The sequence below is a fragment of the Lissotriton helveticus genome, chromosome 6 (assembly GCF_964261635.1).
Source record: "Lissotriton helveticus chromosome 6, aLisHel1.1, whole genome shotgun sequence".
NCBI classification, from domain to species: Eukaryota; Metazoa; Chordata; class Amphibia; order Caudata; family Salamandridae; genus Lissotriton; species Lissotriton helveticus.
Window position 1 is genome coordinate 1,153,567,090 of NC_136067.1, and position 24,483 is coordinate 1,153,591,572.

The 24,483-nt window shown below is 46.1% G+C and overlaps 1 protein-coding gene across 2 annotated transcripts in view; it reads right to left on the reverse strand.

Moving 5' to 3' along the window:
• Positions 1-24,483, reverse strand: part of LYST (lysosomal trafficking regulator) — a 3,192,287-nt gene that overhangs the window by 2,693,844 nt on the left and 473,960 nt on the right. For both annotated transcript variants that reach the window (XM_078648813.1, XM_078648812.1), the window contains one exon: positions 2,052-2,278. In XM_078648813.1, coding sequence (XP_078504939.1) covers positions 2,052-2,278 — 227 coding nt within the window. The remainder of the gene's footprint in view (positions 1-2,051; positions 2,279-24,483) is intronic.

Genomic DNA, 24,483 nt, shown 5'->3' on the forward strand with positions numbered 1-24,483 from the left:
ACTCTCCTGCACAGGCCTCCAGATTTTTGGAGGATTCCGTCACTGCTGATTTAATCCTTTCCACTAGGCACACAATTCATATGTCAATGGAGACCTGTGGGCTGGAACTATACCAAGAACCCAAATCAGTTACGGCCACAACGCATTTTGTGAACTTGGCTTTAATAATTGTGAGTCAATCTATCAATATGAAGTGGAAGCGTACTCCGCCCCCGTGTGTTGAGCTGAAGTGACCAAACGGCTAAATAGTGAACGCTTACACCTCAACAGAGAAGAAGGGGTGGGTCTTAGATAACACTTATTAGCCGAAGCTGGAACACTATGCTTGAAAAGATTAAGTCCCGTTATAAAAATGATGATGATTCACCCCAGGATGCCGCTGACGTTCACTTTGTCATGTATACATACTGTATAACATATACACGTCTTTGTATCTAGAGCATTCATTTAGGAAAAACCTACAGCTGTTGAAATGGTGCCACACGACACGGTTATACAAATATCTCTCTGATTCAGGGTTTTAAGCGGGGGGGGGTCCTAAAATGGGCGGGGCGGGGCAAACCTCTTAAAGGGGTGTGGCCTACCCACGTAGGGGCGTGGTCTGGTCTAAATAAAGAGATGTATGGATAACCCCAGAGGCACAGGCAGAGGCAAATTTCGAGGGAGGGGGGTAAGAAAACATTGTGGGGGTGGGGGCTAATTCTTCAAGCAATAGGCAGAGTGGAGCTGCAGGGGCTCTACGAAGGGGTGAAAAACAACAAAGCCTCATTAACAAGCAAATGGTCTTTTAAAGCCTGTGAAGGACTCGGGTGCGGCTATGTGTTTGGAGGCTGGTTGCAGGATCGCAATCTTACGCTTACCAAAAATATGGAGCTAAATCTATGAAATTACAAGTTTTTTTATTATCCTTAGTTCTAGGTAACTTACTCAACAAACAAAGCTTTACTCAGAATGACTCGGAGAGAGGTGCCTGAAAAGTTATTAAAGAGAGGACTTTCTGTCCTAAACTGTGATACTTCCCCACAGTCTCGCATCATATGATAAAAATCTGCATGAAAGGATCTACAGCGTGCACAAACTTAAGCGGCCTCAGGATCTAGATTGGCTTCCAGCTAGAGCAAAACAAGTTTGGTGCGAGAAAAAATAAAACAGACTACCTCTGCGAGGCCTGAAAATAGAGCCCGATAGAGACCCATTTCCAGGCCCCCTGAAAATTACTGCCAGTGCTCAGACCCGGACAGACCAGGCCCACTTAAAGCCCTGCTCTAAGTCACAACAAAGAAGTACAGGAACTACTGGCACAACTGGCAGTTTGAACTATACACAATTGCACTGCTATTGGACTCATCTGTGAGAGTCTGTAACCTAAGTTTAGGGAGAGTGGGTTACTTTTTTCTTTCTTTCGTATTCATGTTTTAAAGAAGAAATACAAAGCAAATGGTTGGATGTACAACAATGTCAAATGGATGTGCCTATACTGTGAAATACAAAATGCTACACTATAATGTCATATTAATACATGCTTACGACTTTATTCAGGGGAAGGGCCATGACTCGAGAGGAGACACGAGTCCCCATATATTGTTTATGCCATGCTGTTCTTTAAAGTACATTATCTATAAAGATTGGTGTTTAAGCAGACCCAGTGTTTTATCTATGCACAGGTCCGCAGTGTGAGTGTTAATATTCAGAGGATGATGACTCAGGGGATTTATAAGAAGCACCTCTCCTACGGTAAAACCATGGGATTTTACCTTTTTACTGTCGTACTACATGTCTGAATCTGTGTATTAGTACATTTGCTCTAAATATTGTGTTGAGGCACGTCCCCTCTCTAATCCCAACACTGGTAACAAATAACATATTGCAATCTGTGCATTAGCTTGTGTACTATAATCTTTATGCAGGTACACTACATAGTACATTTTTGTGAGGAAGCTCCTCTTCCAACTTAATGAGCATTCACTGCAAGTGAAGAGACAGGCTTCTTTATTAAGTACATCAATAAGACAGGTAGGAAGGAAAATTCATTAAGTTAAATACACATGTACCTGATGGATAAGTAGCATGGCGTTCCTTTCCTTATATCTTATGATTTCTAAGAGGCGGTAGAAAACTAGTTCAAGTACATCCACATCTGGTTCATTTGCAGACAAAAGGTTTAACACCAGGATACAGATTTCAGGGAATATTAATATACAATGTGATTTAGAGTGTTCAGCAGCTGTAATGTAATCGGAATGAACATTGCATCCAGTTTGAGAGATTTTCTCAGAACCTGTAAAATAAGAAGAACAAGCATTCTAATACCGTCAAATATCAAAAAGAAATCACTCAAAATTGTCACTCAAATTAGCCTATAATCTACTAGTTCAGTTCAAAAACTATTTCGATTAAAAATCACAAAAGTTGATACATGACACATAAGCAGTGAGGTTAAAAAAAAAAAGCTCTAAAAATTCAATACATATCAATTATTCACCAAATTCTGCAAATTGGACAATTAATCAAAAAGGATATAAATATACAGATAACACATTAAAACCGTATAAAGACAAAGAAGAACCCTGATATATAAACCATTTAAAATATTTAGTTTCATCAAGCAGCAATCCAGAAATACTACCAATACTTTGTTTGAAGGGCACAGTGCAAATAGTATAAGGTGCATAATGCAAGGAACAGGTACAAGAACAATCTTATCATCTAGCATGGGCTAATGGATTTCGAACGAAAAACCCACACCCATCCCAAGAACTTAGCGACAGCGACCACTACCGGCTCTTCCAATGATGTAGATAAGATCCTAACAGCCTCATTGCTCGACCTAGTTCCCATGTTCTGACATACAGGTTTCAGCCATCTGTGCCTAGGTTTGCAGTAGTCTGGACAAGCAATTAAAATGTGGATCACTGTCTCTACCACATCTAGACAATGGGGACAGGCACGAGTATTCATGCTGTTCCATTTCTTTGTAAATACCTTTGTGGGGAGAGAACCCATCCTAAACTGATGGTATAATGTTCTATCTTTGGGGCTGGTAATGAAGTCCAATAGCCTTCATACTTGGCTTCATGGTTTAAGTCAAGAAATGCTCTAGACAGAGAAGGAGCAGTAAGGGCCGCATAGCGCCTGATTACAACCATGTTCCAGTATGCTGCCTTAAACTCTGCCTTGGACGGAAAAGCAATATCCCCATGGTTGGTCCATAACCTGCTCATACCCATCGCACTAAGTGTATTCCTCACACACCTTAACAATGAGATTTTGTTGGAGACATCCGAGTTCTTGACATCATTTAAAGCCAGTGCCTAGTGTTTTAACTCAGGAGTCACCCAAATCCTCCTCCAATAAGCAACTGGCCTAAACTGTACCACATCCCTAATGGAGTGGCAAACCAAATCCAAAAACAGTGGTAACAGCGGGGTTGACTGTGGGAGCCCAAATAATGACCGCATAAACTTGTTTTGCGCTAAAACCAGAGAATCCAGGTTAGTGTAGCCCCACAGCTCAGCCCCGTAGAGGATTGAGGCACCAATTTTAGTATGGTATATTTGGAGGACAGGGGCTATCGGTTTTGTGTAAGAGGATCTATGCTCTTTAATCAATACACCTGACAATTGTGCGTGCTTAACTTTGAGGAGTTCTACTTGAGGTTTCCAACTCACATTATGATCAATTTGAACCCCCAGGTAGGAAAAGATATCGGTTTGTTTCAAAGCACCGTCCTTCATTTCAACTCTGCCGACAGGCAGCTTACGTTTGTGCAGGACCATGTACTTAGTTTTGTCCACATTGACAATTAGTTCAAGGTCCTCACAAAACTCCTCAAATCTAGAGAAGGCTCTTTGAAGGCCCTTTCTAGTTTTTGAAAGGATGAGGGTGTCGTCGGCAAACATGAGTAGGGGGATCCTACTCCCCGCTAGGAAAGGTGCATCGGTATGGAAGTCCTTGAAATAACTCACCACCCCATTTATATATAGCGAGAAGAGCGTCAAGGCTAATACACACCCCTGCCTAACCCCTTCTCTATTTGAAACTTATGGATGAGGCTTCCCTGTACACCCCATCTCACCTGTGCATAGCTTGCAGTATGTAGCTTGACCAAAAGAACCAGGACCTCAGGTGGCATGACTAACTGCAAAAAACAGCGCCACATCTTGGTTCGGGAACGAGATCGATAGCAGACTTCAAGTCGACAAAGGCAGCATATAGGGTGCCTCCCCCTATTACCACAGTGCGCCAGTAGGCAAGTATAAATCTAAACACCTGGATGTTGCATTCCCCCAACCATGTCTGAAGTCTATTTAGAATCATTCTTGCCAGGACCTTTTGTATACAATCAAGTAGGCTGATGGGCCTATAGTTCCCTGGAATTGTACGGTCCCCTTTTTTATAAATAGGTAAAATTTCCGCTCCTGCCCACGTACTTGGCATTAGTGCACCACTAGCCACTGCGTTTGCTAAGAGCTGAATATATTCCGCCTAATTTGATAAGTCTTGGAGGAAGAGATCAGCAGGGATACAATCAGGCCCAGGTGCCCTTCCTCTTGGTACTGACTGAAGTGCAATTTCCACCTCATGCTTAGTAAAGTGTAAATTAATAACCGGAGGTGGAATGACTTGGAATTCTGGATTAGCCTCTGCACTTGAAAACTGTGCTGTAAAATGGGAAATCCACCTATCGGGCTCCACATAGTTATGGGGGACATTATTAGGAATACAGCTACCCCATCTCACCAATTGCCAGAACGCACACATATTCCTCCCTAGGGATGCTTCCAGCAAATCCCCCCAATGCTGTTCATCCCAGGCCCTTTTGGCATAGTACTGAACACTCTTGTAATCGGACCTGGCCTTGCAGATTGCAACCCTGTCCTTGGATCTAATTGCTGCCGCAAGATTTCTATATGCCTGCGGCATGAAGCGCCATACCAGGCTGCTGCTTTAGGATCAATATGACGGCTGGGATTCTTACTTCTCTTGATAATATAACTTTTAAGCTTTAAAAACAATTCTGCATGACCTGTTCAATTTTGAGCCTTCAACTCCCCCTGCGTGACACAGGTCTGTAGCTTGCCAATGGCATTAACTAACAGGCTTTTCATTTCAACCAAATGCTCTTGATTTTGGAAAACATTTGCCCACTTGACACGTCTAGTGTCGTTGGTCAATCTAACCTCAACAAAATCAGTACGTGGAGTTAAGCTAGCTCCACATATTGACGATGAACTTAATACAGAGAGCAAAAGGGGGTTATGATCACTCTCAGGTCTTTCACAGACCTCCATGTCTACAAGGTTAGACCAGAGCTCCTTGTTTAACAGAAAAAAGTAAATTATGCTAGTACGTAAACCGTTGTTAAAAGTATGGGAACCTAATTTATCTGACTTGGTTCTCCCATTGGCAGCCCTTATCCCATGCTCCAGGCAGAATACTTTTAATTGGAGAGCTGCACTTGACCATTTTTTAACAGCAGGAATGTCTAGCTGGGGGATGGACCACTCAGCATCCTCCTCAGTGCCAAGATTAACATCATGAATGTCCAGAGGTGCAAACATACAATTAAAATCACCAGCTATTATGACATTATTACCAGCTCTGTGATCTAATAAAAACAGGTCTAAAGAGGTAACAACAGGGGAAGCTTTCCCCCTTGCAAACCTTGAGAATAGACATTAATGAGTACAATATCAGGGACAGTTACTCTTGAAAGTCTTACTATTAGAATGTCCCTTGAATCAATATGGACCTCCTGGGCTGAGTACTGCTCAGTCTGTCTGACCCAAGTGGTCAATCCACCCTTGGATCTGCCACGCTGTCCTTTTCCCGCAGCTTTCGCAAAGTTTAAATAGCCCTGGCGAAATACTGCGTAGGTAGCCCATGTTTCTTGAAAACACAATATGTCAACCTGCTCAACAAATTTAGACCAATCTGCCGAGATTGTTTTTTGAGAAAGCCCTGCAATGTTCCAGGAAACTAACTTGAGACCTATCCCATCACGGAGATTATTACCATGGCCTAATTGGTCACAAAAAACAGTCTCCATCCCAGCAACTCAAGCAACTTCCTGCATATAATTGTCAGGTGGACCCCTCTCATTAACCCGCCCCATGTCCCTTCTTAACCTGCCCCCCAATTTCCCAATCCCCTCTCCTGCTAGCGGTACTTGGGGTAAGTTGCCTGGCTTCTTGCATACTGGAGCCCCGTCCCCCCTCCTGGAGTAGATGGTGACTGAAGAGACATGTTACACTCTTCAGCAGTTTGCAGGCAATCAATATCCTCCAATGTGGAGAGGAGTTGAAATCTATTTAATGTCGGGACTACATAATCATAGGACCGGAGCAATATTTCTAGCACCATCCCTAGCTGTAATGCACGGTAAAGAAGCCCAATAGAAAAAACCCAAGGCAAGATGTCAATAATGTCTTCACTCAAAACCCTTGTGCCTGCCCTTTCCAAGATTGTTTGTACAAGAGATGGGGACCCAAAACTAAGCACCACGCAATCCCCTCTAAGGTGTTTCTGATTTTGCCCTACCCATGGAACTCTACGAACCATTTTAAATTCGCGAAGAATGGAATTGCCCAACCCGGTTCTGGTGTTTAGCATATGTAAAGCTTTATTCTTTAGCGACTCCCAGTGTTCAACATTACTTGCAGAGAGTACTGGTACATTAGAGAGGACAATGGTATAAGGTGTGGCTTCCGGAGGAAGATTAAGAGAACTGCTAGGAACGGTATTCCTACCCCGTGTGGTACCCAAATCCCGACTCCATTGTTGTTCCCTAGTGCATACAGGATCATTGGGTATGGTGTGTAGACTACTCGCATGGACATTGGGAACTAGTCCTATCCTACCATCACTGCAGTCACTGCGGTCTACCTCATTAGGTTGACTTTTACTGTGCACTGTAACTAGACTGGATGCAGTTGACTGGCCATTTGTGACCTTACCCATAGTTGACGATGGTAATAATAGATGTTACTCTAACTTAGACAACCTTGTATATATTTCTGAGAGTTTGGTTAATAAGGGATCTAACAAAGCCACCATTTTCTCACCCATTTTGGAAAGGAGAACTTCCTCAAAATCCCTAAACACATGTTTAATGTGGGCTCTATCCTCTTTCTTGTCTCCAGTTAAGCTATTATTAGCTGTTGAGGAAGCAACTAACTTACCCCCCTCATTATCTGTGCATTTACTCCTTGTTTTAGCCATCTTACTAGCACGGGTTGAAATTTGAGGCTTCCCACGCGCCTTCTGTTTTTTATTATGAACCTCCCCAAACTTTGTCTCCTCCGATCTCTGTTATTGTGTGAGAACCTTAGGAGAGGGGGAAGGATCAAGAGATACAATGCTACCATTAGATGGATGGTTACTTGCTTCGGAAGAATGTATCTGGGCAGTCACCAAATGAGTAGGGTCTCCAGTTGGAGCCTCAGTAGAGGGGAGACTAGGTGTATGTGATCCTATTGAGACTCGATGGGGTTGGGGATCTAGGGAGAGTCTTTTTTCAGTAAGCTTAATCTCATGCATGAGAATCGACTCAACCCGTGAAAGAAAGGCATCTAGTGTGCCCACAACCCCCTGGCCACCCACTACCCTACGATTGGCCTTAGACATGCTAAATCTTGAATTAAAAAATTAAAAATTAAAAAACACCAAATTAAACCAAGTCTATAAATCACATAAATCAATGACACCTAATAAATGTTTAACGCTAACCAGAGAAGTCTTGATCACGAGAAGTTCATACAAAGAGGGGTGGCCCAGCCCAGCCTCCTCCTGGCTCTGATGGGCGCAGACGGGCCCGCCCTTGGCTGCGGGAGCCCTGGCCCCCTTTTGAGCACCTCCTGGTGCTCGCTCTCGCGGTGAGCGGCGAGGCTGCTGCGTGGACTGCTGGGGGATGTAGTCCCCTGACATCCCCAGTGATGGCGGAGAAGTTGCGGCGTCCAGGCGTCAAAGTCCGCACTGCACCCGGTGCTGTTGTCCCTCGATACAAGCCAAGCATCAATCACAGGCAACAGGTGAGGTTGGGCATAAAGTTACTCTGGCGGCAAGAATGGCGGCAGGAAAGACGGGCTCCCGCGCTGCGGGAGCCCTGGCCTCCTTTTGAGCACCTCCTGGTGTTCGCTCTCGCAATGCGCGGCGAGGCTGCCGCGTGGACTACTGGGGGATGTAGTCCCCTGACGTCCCCAGTGATGGCGGCCAAGTTGCGGCGTCCAAGTCCGCACTGCACCAGGTGCTGTTGTCCCTCGAAACAAGCCAGGCGTTGATCACAGGCAACAGGTGAGGTTGGGCATAAAGTTACTGTGGCGGCAAGAAAGACTGGCTCCCGCGCTGCGGGAGCCCTGGCCCCCTTTTAAGCACCTCCTGGTGCTCGCTCTCACGATGTGTGGCGAGGCTGCCGCATGGACTGCTGGGGGATGTAGTCACCTGACGTCCCCAGTGATGGCAGTGAAGTTGCGGCGTCCGGGCGTCAAAGTCCGCACTGCACCCGGTGCTGTTGTCCCTCGATACAAGCTAGGCGTCAATCACAGGAAACAGGTGAAGTTGGGCATGAAGTTACTGTGGCAGCAAGAAAGACGAGCTCCCTTTTGAGCACCGCCTGGTGATCGCTCTCGCGATGCGCGGCGAGACTGCCACGTGGACTGCTGGGGGATGTAGTCCCCCGACGTCCCCAGTGATGGCGGCGAAGTTGCGGTGTCCAAGTCCGCACTGCACCCGGTGCTGTTGTCCCTCGAAACAAGCCAGGCGTCGATCACAGGCAACAGGTGAGGTTGGGCATAAAGTTACTGTGGCGGCAAGAAAGACTGGCTCCCGCGCTGCGGGAGCCCTGGCCCCCTTTTAAGCACCTCCTGGAGCTCGCTCACACGATGTGTGGCGAGGCTCCCGCATGGACTGCTGGGGGATGTAGTCACCTGACGTCCCCAGTGATGGCAGCGAAGTTGCGGCGTCCGGGCGTCAAAGTCCGCACTGCACCCGGTGCTGTTGTCCCTCGATACAAGATAGGCGCCAATCACAGGAAACAGGTGAGGTTGGGCATAAAGTTACTGTGGCAGCAAGAAAGACGGGCTCCCTTTTGAGCACCTCCTGGTGATCGCTCTCGCGATGCGCGGCGAGACTGCCGCGTGGACTGCTGGGGGATGTAGTCCCCCGACGTCCCCAGTGATGGCGGCGAAGTTGCGGCGTCCGAGTCCGCACTGCACCCGGTGCTGTTGTCCCTCGATACAAGCCAGGTGTCAATCACAGGCAACACGTGAAGTTGGGCATAAAGTTACTGTGGCGGCAAGAGTGGCGGCAAGAAAGCATAGGTTTTTACAGATCTACGTGCAAATATGGCCCAGTAGTTCTTTAAGCCTAACACACAAGTAACCCAAAAGAGGTTTCATCCCAATTGGTGCGTTTCAGTCAGGCATAGCTTGGTTCTAGTGGTACAGTGAGCAAGGTACCCATGTCTCCAGACGAGATTTCTAGTGGCTAGATTTATTGCAAGCATCCTCCCTTCTCTTGTGTGTTTGCTGTACCGCCTTAAGTGGCCAAGGTTATGCTGAGACACATGACCCTTGCTCATTGTGCCACGGGCTATATTCTACTAAAAACAATTGCATAGGTTTTTACAGATCTACGTGCAAATATGGCCCAGTAGCTTTTCCTAGGTTGTTTATAAAAGTAAAGGTCTGAAACAAATAACCAACCTGAGTGGAAAAAACAGTCTGTGACCTATACATTTCCCATCACTAATCTGAAAATAATGCGTGTCTGGTAACAATCAGTCCTGCCAGAGATGGAAGGAATACATTTTATTTATTATTGGGTTACCAGCACACCTTTCTCCAAAAGGTGCACACACAACAAGTCCACGTTGTAATTTTAAGAGGCTTTATTAACAAAATAAACATATGAATAAATGATGTAAATATTATGGTCAGCAAACTTAAGGCAATATATGTAAAACTATACAAATTGGCAACATACTTGCTTATTAGAGGTCAATGTAAACTCTGGATGAAATATATGTTGGAATCCCTTCTTCTCTAGTCCTAGTTAATATTTACATTAGCACCAAAATCTTGCCCAAAACATGAGCTATCCTAAAAGACCCACACCATACATACGTGCTGTTGCAAAGAGACACCTTTTGGGTGGTCTTCACCAGTTTTTAAGGACTCACCTGTTGGAAATCTTGAGCTCTAAAACTAGGATACTGCTATCCAGTGCCCAGTGTATGTTTAATGACCAAAAGATGATGGGAGAATGCTTGCAATAAGTCTAACCACTGGTAATTGCTTGGGGTAGCATTCAAACCCCTTGTTCTTTTGTGGCCACCATACCACCTCAGATTAGACCCAGCCATATGCAAATCAATCTTGACCCTGGTCCAATAGGAACAGTCCAGCCCAAACTGGCAAGCAAGATCCTCTTTAAGCCTAACACACAAGTAACCCAAAAGAGGTTTCATCCCAATTGGTGCGTTTCAGTCAGGCGTAGCTTGGGGCTAGTAGTATAGTGAGCAAAGGACCCATGTCTCCAGACGAGGGGCCAGATGTAGGTAAAACTTATTTACCGATTCTTAATTACCGAATTTTACCGATTCGGTAATTAAGAATCGGTAAATAAGAAGTGGGGGTATGTAGGAACATCCAGATGTTCCATTTACCGAATCGTTAAGAATCGGTATTTACCGATTCGGTAAATACCGACCGGTAATGCTCCATTCATTCCTATGGGCTTTGAAGCCCATAGGAATGAATGGGGCATTACCGGTCGGTATTTACCGATTCGGTAAATACCGATTTTGACAAGGGTGCAGGGGGTGTCACTTTGACACCCTCTAGCACCCCCACAAAAGGTTCGGGGGCCATATGGCAGGCAGACCTGCCCTAAGGGCAGGTCTGCCTGTCATATGGCACAGGTGTGCATGCACACATGTGCATGCACACCTGAATCGGTATTTTAACATCAAATACAATTTGATGGTAAAATACCGATTTTGTAGGCCTTGTGGGACTCAGAAGAGTCCCACCTACATATCAATTTTACCGATTCGGTAAATATACCGGTCGGTAAATTTACCGACCGGTATATTTACCGAATCGGTAAAATTACCGATTTTCCCTGTTTACCTGCCCCTACATATCAAATGCCAAATACCGGTCGGTAACGGCCGAATTCGGCCGTTACCGACCGGTAAAACCCTACCTACATCTGGCCCGAGATTTCTAGTGGCTAGATTTATTGCAAGCATCCTCCTTTCTCTTGTGTGTTTGCTGTACCGCCTTAAGTGGCCAAGGTTATGCTGGGACGCATGACCCATGCTCATTGTGCCACGGGAAGTAAGCTACACCTGACTGAAGAGCCCCAATCAGTGTAAAAACTTGTCTTAGGTTGCTTGTGTTCTGGTTGAGAAAGGACCTAGCTTGGAAGTTTAGGCTGGAATGTTCTTGTTGGAGCAGGGTCAAGACTGGCTTGCATATGGCTCGGTCTAAACTGAGTTCGCATGGTCTGCAAAAGACCAGTGGATTGGAATGCTACCATTGACATGATGTTCAATACAGAAATACACTGCTTTCCCATCTATGTACTGTTGGGGCTACCCAATGTCCAAACGTATCCATTACAATCCGAAAAGGGTAAGGCCATTACATTAGCGCTTTGCGCAGCTAAGCAAGTCCTGTTAGCTAAATGGGGTACGGATGTAGTCCCAACACATACAAATTGGTTTCACAAGCTTTGGGACTTACTAGGGATGGAGAAATTGACAGCCGTCATTAACCATACCTTCCTCAAGTTCGAAAAACGATTGGGAGCATGCATTGAGCACCTTTCGGGAGAATTCCAGCAACTCACGTGCCTGATATATTTGCGCCTACTGCAGATGACCCCCCCACAGTAGACCTAGGGGAAAAGAAGGAGTGACGACTGCATCAATTGTGACAAGAGCACGTATTGGTTTTTTTTACTCATTGTTTACTGTTGATATGGATTATGTTCCTTACCACTCTCCACTTCTCTCTCACCCTCTGTCCCTTTCCCCCCTCCCCGCCCGCCTCTCAGCTACCTCGCCGGCCAATGGATGTACGCACAGGGTGTTGGAAATCAAAACCAATAAAAATTGTTACAATCCTAAAACTGATTTGCACCGGAACGATCCTTGATAAAGGGGAACTCGCACATACACTATATCTATGGCAAACCCTTCATACCCCCTTGCTAGAACATACGAAAGCCTCAGATAGGAGAGGTGCGAAAACTGTACGGGATGCGAACCAGGGACCTGATAGGGATATCAACAACTGGGGATTTAGTTGGAGAAGGGGTGAAGCCCTTCCAAAAATTGCAAGAACAACAACTTCACAACACAGGAACTTTTAAAATACTTACAAGTGACACATGCCCAACAGGCAGAAACTTTAGAGTGGTAGAAGCTAGAGGAAAGTAGGCCCATTAAAAGGAGGATACTCTCGGGAGAGATGACCATTAAAGCCGTGCCCCAAACATATCGCCCACTTATCAAAAACAGACCCGCCAACCTCCGTCCCTTCAGGTCACGTTGGGAAACCGAAGTAGGTTCGATGGAAGGTATAGAATGAGACGCAGAGCTGATGCACCCCCGGGAGGTGGCAATTAAAATGAGTCTAAAGTTAATTCAACTCAAGATCCTTCATAGGATCTATTACAACAGAAGGCAACTATTTAAGATGGGGAAGCGCAGTCCAATAACGGTCTACGCTGTGGAGTGAGCGAGGGTTCCTACGTCTTCATGATCTGGCTTTGCGCCCCTTGATAGAACATACTGGAGGGAGGTGGCTTCCGAACTTGCCTTCATTTTGGGCGTATAAGTCTTGGTCACCTCGCAATTCCTGGTACTGGGGGTACAGAGAAAGGCACACCTACCAAAAAGACAACTCAACTTTTGCGCACTGGGCTTTGATCTAGTGAAACAGGTTTTAGCGAGATGGCTGGGGAGACCCTCTGTTAAAGATTGCAGGAATCGCTATTAGCATGAGCTAATCGTCATTTTGTTCTTGGCAGCCATTTTAGTTAGCCGCGTGCTCGCCATGTGCTTTCTCCCTCTTCCAGAGCCTTGCACACGCTCAGAAAGAACTGTAGCTGGCAGAATGCACCTGCTCCTAGTGTAGAACTGTCAGGCTATTCAAACTGATGTAAGCAGTTTAGTCTCTCCTCCCACTCTGTTGACTAAGCAATTCTTATGCATCCTTTTATGCATTTGTGTGCACACTTGTACTGCCTCGCTTTTTGAGTCTTGACAGCAATAAACCGCCCATAAAAGGCCCCTGTTCTCTGTACTCCTTAGACTGTCTCATACAGCGGCCTGAGAGTACTGTGACACACAGTCCCCCTCATGTGAGGTAAATAAATACTTCTTTTGATATTATAGCTTCCATGCCAATCTCTTCTTTGTTGGTTTAAGGCCAAGGTGTATCAGTAAACCCCTAAAAGGGTTTTTATTTCTACAACACCCTCCCGACAAAGGCTCAATGGAAAACAGGCGTGATACAATGTATAGAAGCAGAAAAGTTAGTTCAGCAGGCCACGGGCTACCCAGGGAAATTTCAGAAGGTATTGGGTTCATAGAGGGAATACTACGGAGTGGGAGAACTGGGGAGCACGCCCAAGACTCCACTGGAGATGGGGGACGTCCGGGGGAGCGTTGGGGGACCCAGGATGCAACTACTGAGACTAAACAGGGGGCTGTTTTCAGGGGTCTGCTCTGGCCTGAGAGAATACAGCCGCACTTGCGGGGCTAGAAATTCACTTCATCCGGTGATGGGTGAAGGCCACAATTGCACTGTGATACATGGTTAATGTAATCTAAAAGGTGGTATGTTTTGTTTCAGTTTTTGTATGTACATGGTAATAAAACAAAGATTTATTTAGGGAAAGATAATCTGAACCCTATCCTTAGGGAGATCACCAAATTTGGTGTTATATCTGGTATACAGATAAACTGGTCTAAGTCCGCAGTTTTCCCACTAACAGATAGCACCCAGCCACGTCAGCTAGACTACCCACTGGTCTGGGAATCGGAGTACCTAGGCATATACATCACTAGGGATAGAGATGCGCTGATGAGAGCTAATTATGGCACATCCATGGATAAAATCACTGACTCCATCACTAAATGGTTACGGTTGCCCTTATAATAATAAAGGGTTTTGTAGAGCGCTCATTAACGCCATCACGGCGTGTCCCCGCGCTACTGGAGAAGTGGCAAACAAAAAACTCACTAGGAAACCCCCTCACCAGAGCCTCACAGTGTGTACAAGTGGGTCTTCAGCAGAGACCGAAATATTGCCTCTCTGCTCTCCAGCCTTAGAGCCAGCGGGAGTTTGTTCCAGTTTTGGGCGGCCAGTAATGTAAACGACCGCCCTCCCATTCTGGATCTTTTTATCCACGGAACCGTCAGCAGCCCCGTACCTCCCGAGCGCAAGGCCCTGGGCGGCTCGTATCTGCAGACTAGGTCCCGAAGATAGGCGGAGCCCTCAACCAGACAATCCGGTGGCACATAAGCAGGCATTTAAACAGAACACGTTTCTTTATGGGGAGCCAGTGGAGAGCATCCAGCGCCTTCTGTGAATTGGCTCTCCTCGGCCTCCTCAGCACCAGGCGAGCAGCCGCGTTCTGGATGACCTGCAGGCGGCCCATACTCCTCTCAGTGGTACCAAGGAACAAAACGTTCCCATAGTCCAACCGAGAGGCGACCTAAGCCTGCGTCATCGTCCTTCTGGCAGTCAGGGGTAGGAAATCTAGAGTCTTATTTAGAACCTTCAGGACCCCAAAGCACTTCCCCACAAGGCGTCTAATATGACCCTCATAGGACAGTGTGGGATTAACCCACACGCCTAGGTTTTTTGCTTCCTCACCTGGTACAGGAGTGGCGCCCAGACAGGATGGCCACCAATCGGCTGACCAGCTACTGCTCTTCCCACCCACCACCAAAACCTCGGTTTTGGAGCCATTAAGCTTTAAACAATGGGCATCCATCCAGTCGGCCAAGGCCTGCATGCAGGCCTTGAAATTGGAGGATGCTCCTGTGGGGTTTTGAGACAGCGAGATAAGCAGTTGAGTGTCGTCGGCGTAAGACACCAACTCCACCCCAAATGCTTGGACAACCTTAGCCAGGGAGGCCATGTAAAGATTGAAAAGGGTAGGGCTCAATGCTGATCCCTGTGGCACTCCCTGGTCTAGGGGCACCTCGGAGGAACGGCAGGACCCCTGTTGAACTTGAAAGCAGCGCCCCGTCAGGAACGACTGCAGCCAGTTCAGGGCGGCTCCTACGACCCCATCTTCGTTTAGACACTGTAGCAAGATGGAATGGGCTACAGTGTCAAACGCTGCGCTGAGGTCGAGCATTATCAAGGCCATAGTGTGCCTCGCATCCGTTCCAGCTCTAAGGGTCTCAGTTGCACGCAGAAGGGCCGTCTCCGTCGAGAAGCCCGCTCGAAAGCCTGATTGGGAGGGGTGAAGAATATTGGCTCTCCCAAGGTGTTCAGCTAATTGAGAGTTCACCACCTTTTCTGCGACTTTCGCCAGATAGGGAAGCAGCGAGATGGGCCTAAGGTTCTCCAACACGTCAAGACCGACGTTGGGCTTTTTCCTAATAGGCAACACAACCGCCTTCTTCCAGTCCTCCGGGATCTGTTGAGTGGAGAAAGACGTCTGCAGTACATGCCTGATGTAAGGTTCCAGCACTGACAGACCACCCAACACCACTCTAGGAGGCGCAGGATCAATAGGAGATCCGGACCTGACGCTGCGGCAGATCCTATTTAAGCTCTCAGTAGGAGGAACCGTAAACAGTTGTAGTGTATTGCACGGATCCATAGGAGTCCTTGCAGCCCTGAATTCAATGCCACTCACGGGTTGTTTAGAAAAAGAGGCGTAAATGTTCTTAACCTTCCCCGAAAAGAAGTCAGCTACCCTGTTGCATTCTGCAACCGAGTCTACTTTCGGGGCATTAGAACTGGATACCAGGGATATTTCCTTAAAAATTTTGAAGAGCTCTCTCGACGAGCTCTCAGCTTCCTCTATGCGTGCCTGATAGTGTTTGGCTTTCGCCCTGCGCAATGCGCATTGATATCTTTTATGCGCTAAGCTATAGCTACTCTTGCCCTGTGCGCATGGATTCCTCCTCCAGCTCCGTTCAAGTTTTTTACATTCTGATTTAATTTGCTGTAGCTCCTGGGTAAACCAAGGGGCAGTGCGCTGTCTACCCCCTTTCAACTTACAGCTGCTCCGAGGAGCAAGCGAGTCCAAGGCAGTTAGAAGTAGTTAGTTAAATTCGGTATTTGCAGTGTCACTAACCCTGGCCATAGGTGGACCCACCCTCTGTATAAGCAGATTAAAAGCCTCTTGGGAAAACTGCTTCCATTTTCGCTGGGGAAAATTATTATTATCATTCTTAGCTGTCTTCTGGGATAGATAGCAAAATTGAAGTGGCACTAAGAAGTGGTCCGTCCAGGGGAGAGGTTGAGGTTTCATCCATGGCAGGGAGGATTTTGTTGATCAAGATGGTACTGTTGCCAAAACTACTGTACCTCTTCATAAATATACCATACTACCCAGGCAGCTTCTTCTTTAGAACACTCAGGACACAACTCACGAGGCTCATATGGGGGGGACAGGCGCGCCTCAACTTGTGCAATATGATGCTTCCCTATCATCAGGGAGGGTACGATGTACCTAACTTCGAATTCTATTACTACTGTGCACAGGCTCACTTCACAGTGTATTAGTTCCACCCACCACCATATATGCCCCACCTGGCGGTTGAGGACGGCTACATGGCTCCGACGCCCCCGACGGCCTACCTCTTTACATCAGTGAAAGAACGTGAGCAAGACTCTTCCACTGTAGATTGCACAGTCTTGGCGTGGCAGCGCATAACCCGTAAATTGGATTCCCTGATGCTATACTCGCCCAAGATGACCCTGATGCGAAACCCTTTACTTACCGTCGCATGCGAGGGGATTTGCCGAAAGATGCTCAAGAGACTTAACTACTTCACTTGGGGGATCTTCATGTTGGAGGGCAATTCCGCACCAAGGAACAATTCTTCACCACACACACACCAACAATAATAATGGACACATTCCTCTATACCCGACTTCGGCAGAGTGTGAGGGCGTTTACCCCTGCATTTCCTGAGGAGCCGACCACGTTAGATCCCCTGCACGCTTTCCTCCAGTCAGAGCCTCCCAGGCACGCTGTATCTCTTCTATACAAACACAAGCAGGCAGCAACGCCATCATACACGATTAGAGCTAGGCGAGAATGGGACAAAGATTTGGAGGTCCCAGTGTCTGACTTACAGTGGGAACACAGCTGCACACACACAGAAGCCATCACTGGTAATAGCAGATTACGTTTTATACACTTCAAATTGTTGCACAGATTATATCATACCCCGACCAGACTGCATAGATTTCATCTCAGGGAAGACAACAGGTGCGTCAGATGCGGTACTGGTGTACCCTTCTAAGTCCCTAGTATATGGTACTAAGGTACCCAAGGCATAGGCACACCGGAAGTCTCCCATGAGTTGCAGCATATATTATGCCACCCATGGGACACCACTCAAACTGTAACTACAGGCCTGCCATTGCAGCCTGTGAAAGCTGGTGCTAGCACCACTCACAACAGATATAAGCTTCCTTATATCTGAGGTCTTTGCACTTAAAATCTATAAGTAAACCTTAAGGCAGGCCTTTCAATCCTGAAGGCAAGGTGCTAGGTTATAAGTGTGAGGGTGCCCTGCATGAGCAGGACACCCCCTACAAACCCAGGGGGCGATTCACCAGGCTTTGTAAGTGCGGTCAACCATGTAATACATATAGTGGGCATCAAGTCAATTACGAGACGTCTAACTATATATTGCTGAACCGAAACTGGTCATGTTTGGTATAAAACATGTTAGAATCCTACCACAACACTGATTCCAGTGTTGGATGTAGGTTCTCATGTACTGGGGGAGGGGGGGGGGGGCTTCCCTAGGGAGCACCCCTGTATTCCAGGTACCAGCCTTCCACATTCAAACAGCAAGCTAGTGTTGCTGCCGACCACAGACATGATTCTCCCCTCCTGTTGTTGCGCAGAGCTCCAGCGAGGGGAATGTAGAACAATAGGTTTCCTCATACAGGACTTAGTGTATTGGACTGGGGAGGGGGCGTTTATCCAGCGCCACCAAACTGCTTTGAAGGGCACATTTGGTGCCCTCTTTGCATACTCCAGTTGGAACCAGTTCAGCAATCCGTTAGCTCCCGTTCTGGCAGAAACTGGACAAAGGACATGGGAGTATCCTCCACTCTGTCCAGCCCCTCCTCTGGGAGAGATCCCTGAATCGTCCCAACCCTTTCCCTAAGGTACTTAAGGGCTTACTTGAGGGTGGCTCTTCAGATTCATTGTGGGACAAGATTCAGATCCGAAACCACTTCAACCGTCTGGGCATCTTGGACTTTGTCTGGAACCAAGACTGCATCAAATAAGACTCCTGCTGCTCCTGGTCTTGTCGTCCTGCCAGTCTTCAGCGTTGTCTGTGCTTTATCCAGGGTCTTCTCCACACCCTAAGAACTGGCCTGTGGATCCAGTTGTCTAGACTGATTAAGCCCGTCTCTTAATTTGAACTGTGCAGGCCCTCATACCACTCTCCTCGTAATTACCAATTGGGAGGGCCATGTGAGTATTTAAACATGCACCTACAGGCCAACAGTAGTCCTTTCCTCACCACTACACACAGAATCTATTCACCTTTCCCACAACGCCTTTACCCTCATGCTGGAGAGGTATGCGTTGACTGTTTTAGATGTGTGAATGACGATTTATTGTGCCCACAATAAATGCTGGCGCCTGTACCCCCATGCCGGGGAGGTAGGCGTCTTTATTTCTTTATATATTTACAGTATGGCAAACAGTGGTTACTGTGGTAAGAGCTTTCCAACCTAGCAATGTCGATTGTGCACTATGTGATGGGAGGACTTACCGTTCTTAAATACTCTATTCAATCACAAAACTGTAATACAAGTGGTTCTCCAATATCCATTCTCAAGGCTAATGGTGATATGTGTACTTTGCCACTTATATATTCAACTTAATATGTATGTCTTCCACCTTCCAACCAACGTCTTCACCCTTATGTTTTAAGAGGTGCACGTTGAATGGGCACTTTGTGGAACAACACTGATCGGTTTTGACCTCCTAGTTTCACAACCTGTAATTAAGGAATGTTTTACTATTTTTTCGAGGCTTACACATTGTAGAAATAATCTAATCCTATTCTCATCCCGCTATTGCCACCACATTATGAACCCTTGTGGGCCTCTGAAATTTGGCGAATCAGTCGTTTTTGCCATTCTGCCAATTTCACAATGGCAAAGTCTTTTCTCACTTGTGCCGCATACGCATCACGCGTGATTACGTGCACGCTTCCCGGCGGCTTCTTAAAACCACCCCAAACCGCATTGCCGGTAATTGCGCTTTCGAAGGTATACGCTGACACGGACAGGATGCACTGCGGACGACTTGTAAGGTATGTGAGGAAATATTTGGTTGCACTTTCAGGGGCACTGTGCCTGTGTATAAGTATCGTGTTCTAGGTCTTTTCCCGAGTGGTGGCTGCAGCTATTTTAACTTTATCTTTCAGTTGATGCCGACTTTTGGAGCGGCTCGCGTTTACCATCCTGAAATTTCTCGTACAACAATGTAAGTATCCAGGAGGCTTTTTGACTGTTACTACACTAGTCCCAGCCCCTGTACTTTTATCATTTACTAGCAGCCCGCCCCAGCGTTGCCTGGGGCAGAAGGGGGCTGGGGGCAGCATTTCAGGCTTGCGTGCACTCATGGCTCCTGCCCGTCCCTCCGCCCGTCCCTCTGTGCGCACCCGCGGCTCTGGGCTGCTTCACTTACCTCACCCGCCGGCGTTGCCCGGGGCAGAAGGGGTCTGGGGGCAGCATTTTGCGCTTGTGTGCACTCATGGCTCCCGCCCGTCCCTCGGTGCGCACCCGCGGCTCTTGGCTGCTTCACTTACCTCACCCGCCGCTCCTCCCCACGCTGCTGATTTTACCACTCCACTGCTCCTCTGCTTCTCGCTGCTCCTCACCGCTTGACCGCCACTCGCCGCTCCTCCCCGCGCTCATGTCCTCCGCTCTTCCTGTTGTTCCTGAACGCCGCTCCTCCCCGCGCCCCCGATGTCATCACGCAGACGTCGGGGCCGGCGCTACTTGCAAGGCACTACTTTATTTTTATTTCTAAATTTTTTAAACAACGTATATTTTTTATTCTTATATAGACTATGTCCTTCTGCTTGCCCTGAGGTTTTCAAATATGTCTTGGGTGTTTGGATTGGTGGTGTACTTTTCGAGTTTACCTGGCTCAAAGGACACAGTTCTCTCTTTATAATAGTAGTATAGATAGTGTATCTGGTTTTATTTATTTCTCCGTTTCCTATAGAATTCAATTCTCATCGATATGGCGATTTCACCTCAGTAACTAATGTTCTTTGGTGATACATCTTTGTATATTTCAGTGGGTATATGCTCCGATGACCGTTATTTTTTGCATTTGTGCACCACAGTGATACCTTGAGATACTAGTAGTGTCCTTGTCATTTCTAGATTTTTCTGTGCTTCTTCGGAATTGGAGCCTCCAGGCCCTAAACCTCCAGATGTCCTCCCCATGGTAAATGCCCTCGGGCCCCCTGTTTATTATTATTATGCGATTAAGGCATTTCTTTTGTGTCTGAGTAGTTGATTCAATACCCTTCATTTTTCTCAGATTTACTTGCCCCGCCACACCCCTTCACGTCCTGATGAAGACCCCACCTTAAGGCTGAACTGTCGCCTACCCTTCTATAGGGGTCGAAACATCGACTTTGTTTCCACCTAATTAACGGCTTGCGCTAATAATGAATCAGATATTCGTACAAGCGTCTTCAGCATGTTGTTGCACTAAATATGCTATGAACATTTCATGTCCTCTTTTGTAAATGGCTCACAGTTGAAGCCAGGGTGAATTATGTATTTCTTCATAAATTGCTAAATTACTATTGTACTGAAGATTGTACAAAGTTTTGCTACTATTTATTCTCACATTTCTCACATCCTCCTTCTACATACTGAGGAAGATCAAGAAACTGTTGCCATATCTCCCTCCAGCTGCAGGAAAAATATTGATCACCACCCTCGTTTTTTCCAAATTGGACTATGGCAACGCTCTCTTCCTCAACACTCAAGAACTCGTCTGAAATAAACTACAGTCAGTCCAAAACGCTGTCGCTAGAATTCTGCTTGGCATCCCCAGACACTGCCCCACCTCCTCAGCCATACGTCATCTGCATTGGCTGAGGGTTAAGAGTCGGATAAAGTTTAAGGCGTTTTGCATCGCCTATAAAGCCATCCATGACTTAGGACCCAGGTTTCTTAAGGATCTACGCTCCAAAAAGACCACTTCGCTCATCCTCCACCCATCTCCTCTTTGACCCACGTACCAGAACCACTACCTGGGGAGATAGACGTTTCTTAGTAGCAACACCTAGGCTATGGAACTCTCTCCCACTGTTCATCAAAACCAGCCCCACTCTTTTCAGCTTCCGTAAACTCCTGAAAACCTGGTTATTTAATCAATAATTACTTAGCTGCTTTCCGGCCCAGGAAGTCCGACATGCGCCGAGACACCCTCGGGTAGTTGTGCGCAATAAAAATTTCAAAAACATAAACAAACAAACATTTCACTACCCTTCCCTTCCTTCCACTACCTGGGGCACACCACTTTTAATGATGATGATAAAATGCTTCTGTCGTTTTGCATTTTTTGCTTTATATACACACTGTGAGTAAAACAAGTGTGGTGAGACTTTAAAGTATTTTTGTGCTTATTTTCTTTCTATGTTCGTTTGGATTTTACAGTTTCATGTACTGGGACCCCCTCTTATATAAATATAGGCTAGACATCGCTGAGTTGATTGAGGCTCAGCAATTAGACATACTTTTTATCACCGAAACCTGGGGTGACAAGGCAGCAGGACCAGATTTCTGCCTGGCTGTTACTCAGGGTTTCATGGTATTTAGACACAAAAGAACTGAGAAAAAAAGAGGTGGAATTGCGCTGATTTACTGCGACACCTTTAAAGCATCCTTTGCGCCCATACCAAGCCCAGACTGTGAAGCCTTTTCCTTTAACCTTAAAATAGCTAACTGTTTTGCTTTCAAAGCGGTCTTACTCTATCACCCACCAGGAAGGAAAACTGGATTTTTATATACAATTAAAATCCCTGATTGAAACTTATGCTTTAGAGAAATCAATCCATCTCCGATGTGTGATTTAAATTTTCATCTTGAAGATGGCTTGGACTCAAACACTGTCACCCTAACTGATCTCATGATGATGGCAGGTTTAAACCAAATAGTTACAGGCCCTACACTGCAAGCTGGGCATACCTTTGATGGCATCTTCACTAATAGCAAATTCATTACGATCAAGGAAATTCTGCCTTTAATATGGACTGATCACTCAGCTATTTTTGAGTTGCATGATCCTCCCACGGACACGATTACCTGCCCAAAGCAATTTACTAGGACGTACGTTGGAAACAGGTTGACAACAACATGCTCAATGATCAACAGTCTAAAACTCAAAATAAACCCCCGGAAGATGTAGAAGTAGCTTCACTTCAATTCAATAACCGGCTCTCATACGCAGCCGATAAGGAAGCCCCTTATAAAAAAGCCTCAGACAAAACAAAATCACCCACGGCTCCTTGGTTTTCTGAAACCCTCAGAGCTAACAAACAAGAGTGTAGCCAACAGGAAAGACGCTGAAGAAATAATTATAACGCCTGTGAACTCTCTATCTACAAGTCTCTATTGGCTGAATATAAAATCCTGGTAATGACAGAGAAGCGCTCCTATTTCTCTAAACAAATTGAGGAGGCAAAAAACTCTACTAAGGATCTTTTTCAAGTAGTCTCTAAATTGACTGGACCGTTCGAAATAAATACAACTGAGCCATCACAAGAGTTTTGTAACTCCTTATCGCAACACTTTTTGTAGAAAGTGGAGCAAATATATATCATATTTGACACTAATACTTGCCCAGATAAAAGCTTCATAGCCAATGTTGGCTCTTCGGCTGGCACAACTTTTTCCGAAACTAAACCAATTACCAACGAGAAGATGACCACTCTTATTCAGCAGGCCAAATCAGGCTCCCCCCACGACCCTCTTCCCCCCATTGTGTTTAAGCAAGCTCCTGAGACACTGGTTCTTAGTCTTACTATCAGACTATCAGCATTTCAACAACTGTCTGGTTGAAACATGGTTTGGATTTAGGGCAGAACACAGTACGGAGTCAGCCCTAGTTAAAGCCACAGACAAAATTAGAACAGTTCTGGTTACAGGGGGAGCTGCTACTCTATTTTTGCTTGGTCGGTGGCATTCGACATGGTCGATCACAATCTCTTACTAAAGCGTCTGGATTCCATTGGCAACCTTCGACAAAGCGCTTACACTGGTTTCTTTCTTCTTGTACGGTAGAATACACATTGGTTTCTTCCTTCTTATCCGGTGGAATACAATCGGTAGCTTTGGTCAGCTAAGAGTCTCCTCCCTTAGTCCTCCCATGTGGAGTCCCACAGGGCTCATCCTTGAGCCCCACTCTTTTTAATAATTATGTATTCTAACTGGCAACACTTATTAGACCCGTTGGACTGGCTCTGACATCTTATGCAGACGATACACAAATTAACTTGTCTGTGTCAAAAAATACTCTACCACTGATGCAAAAAAATTTCTTCCACTGAATGCAGATACAAGTGAAGTAGTCATTTTTGGCAATTTTCAGCCAAACTGGTCACTGAGTTGGTGCCCTGACAAATTAGGGACTGCACCAATTCCAGTCGCCTAGGCTAAAAACCTTGGTGTGATCATTGACAATAAACTGAACTTTGAAGCACAGGTTAATGCTGTTTCCTGTTCAAGTTTTTTTTGCTCAAAATAATCAAAGAAATACTACCTTTTAGTCCCACAGACATCAGGAAAAATGTGATTACCTCACTGATTCTTGCCAAAGTAGACTATTGTAATGGTCTCTATCTTGGTGTGCCGGAGAAACAACTCAATAAGTTGGAAATGATCCAGAATGCGTCTGCCAGGCTTTTGCTGGGAATCCCCAAGTATCTTTCAGTCCGGAAACATTTGCAAAAGCTGCACTGGCTCCCAGTCAAGAGCCGTATTATCTTTAAGGTCCTTTGCATTACCTATATGGCATTTGCACTCTGAAGGAGCAAAATTGTTAGCAATTCCAAGATTTTCCAAAGCCAGCTGGGGTGGCAGAAGCTTTAGGGTGGCAGCCCCCAAACTCTGGAATTAACTTCCTTCTCATTATAACACTTCCAACCTTGTTTGCTTTCAGGAAGGCCCTGAAAACATGGCTGTTTAATAGAGACACATGCCTTTCATGATATTG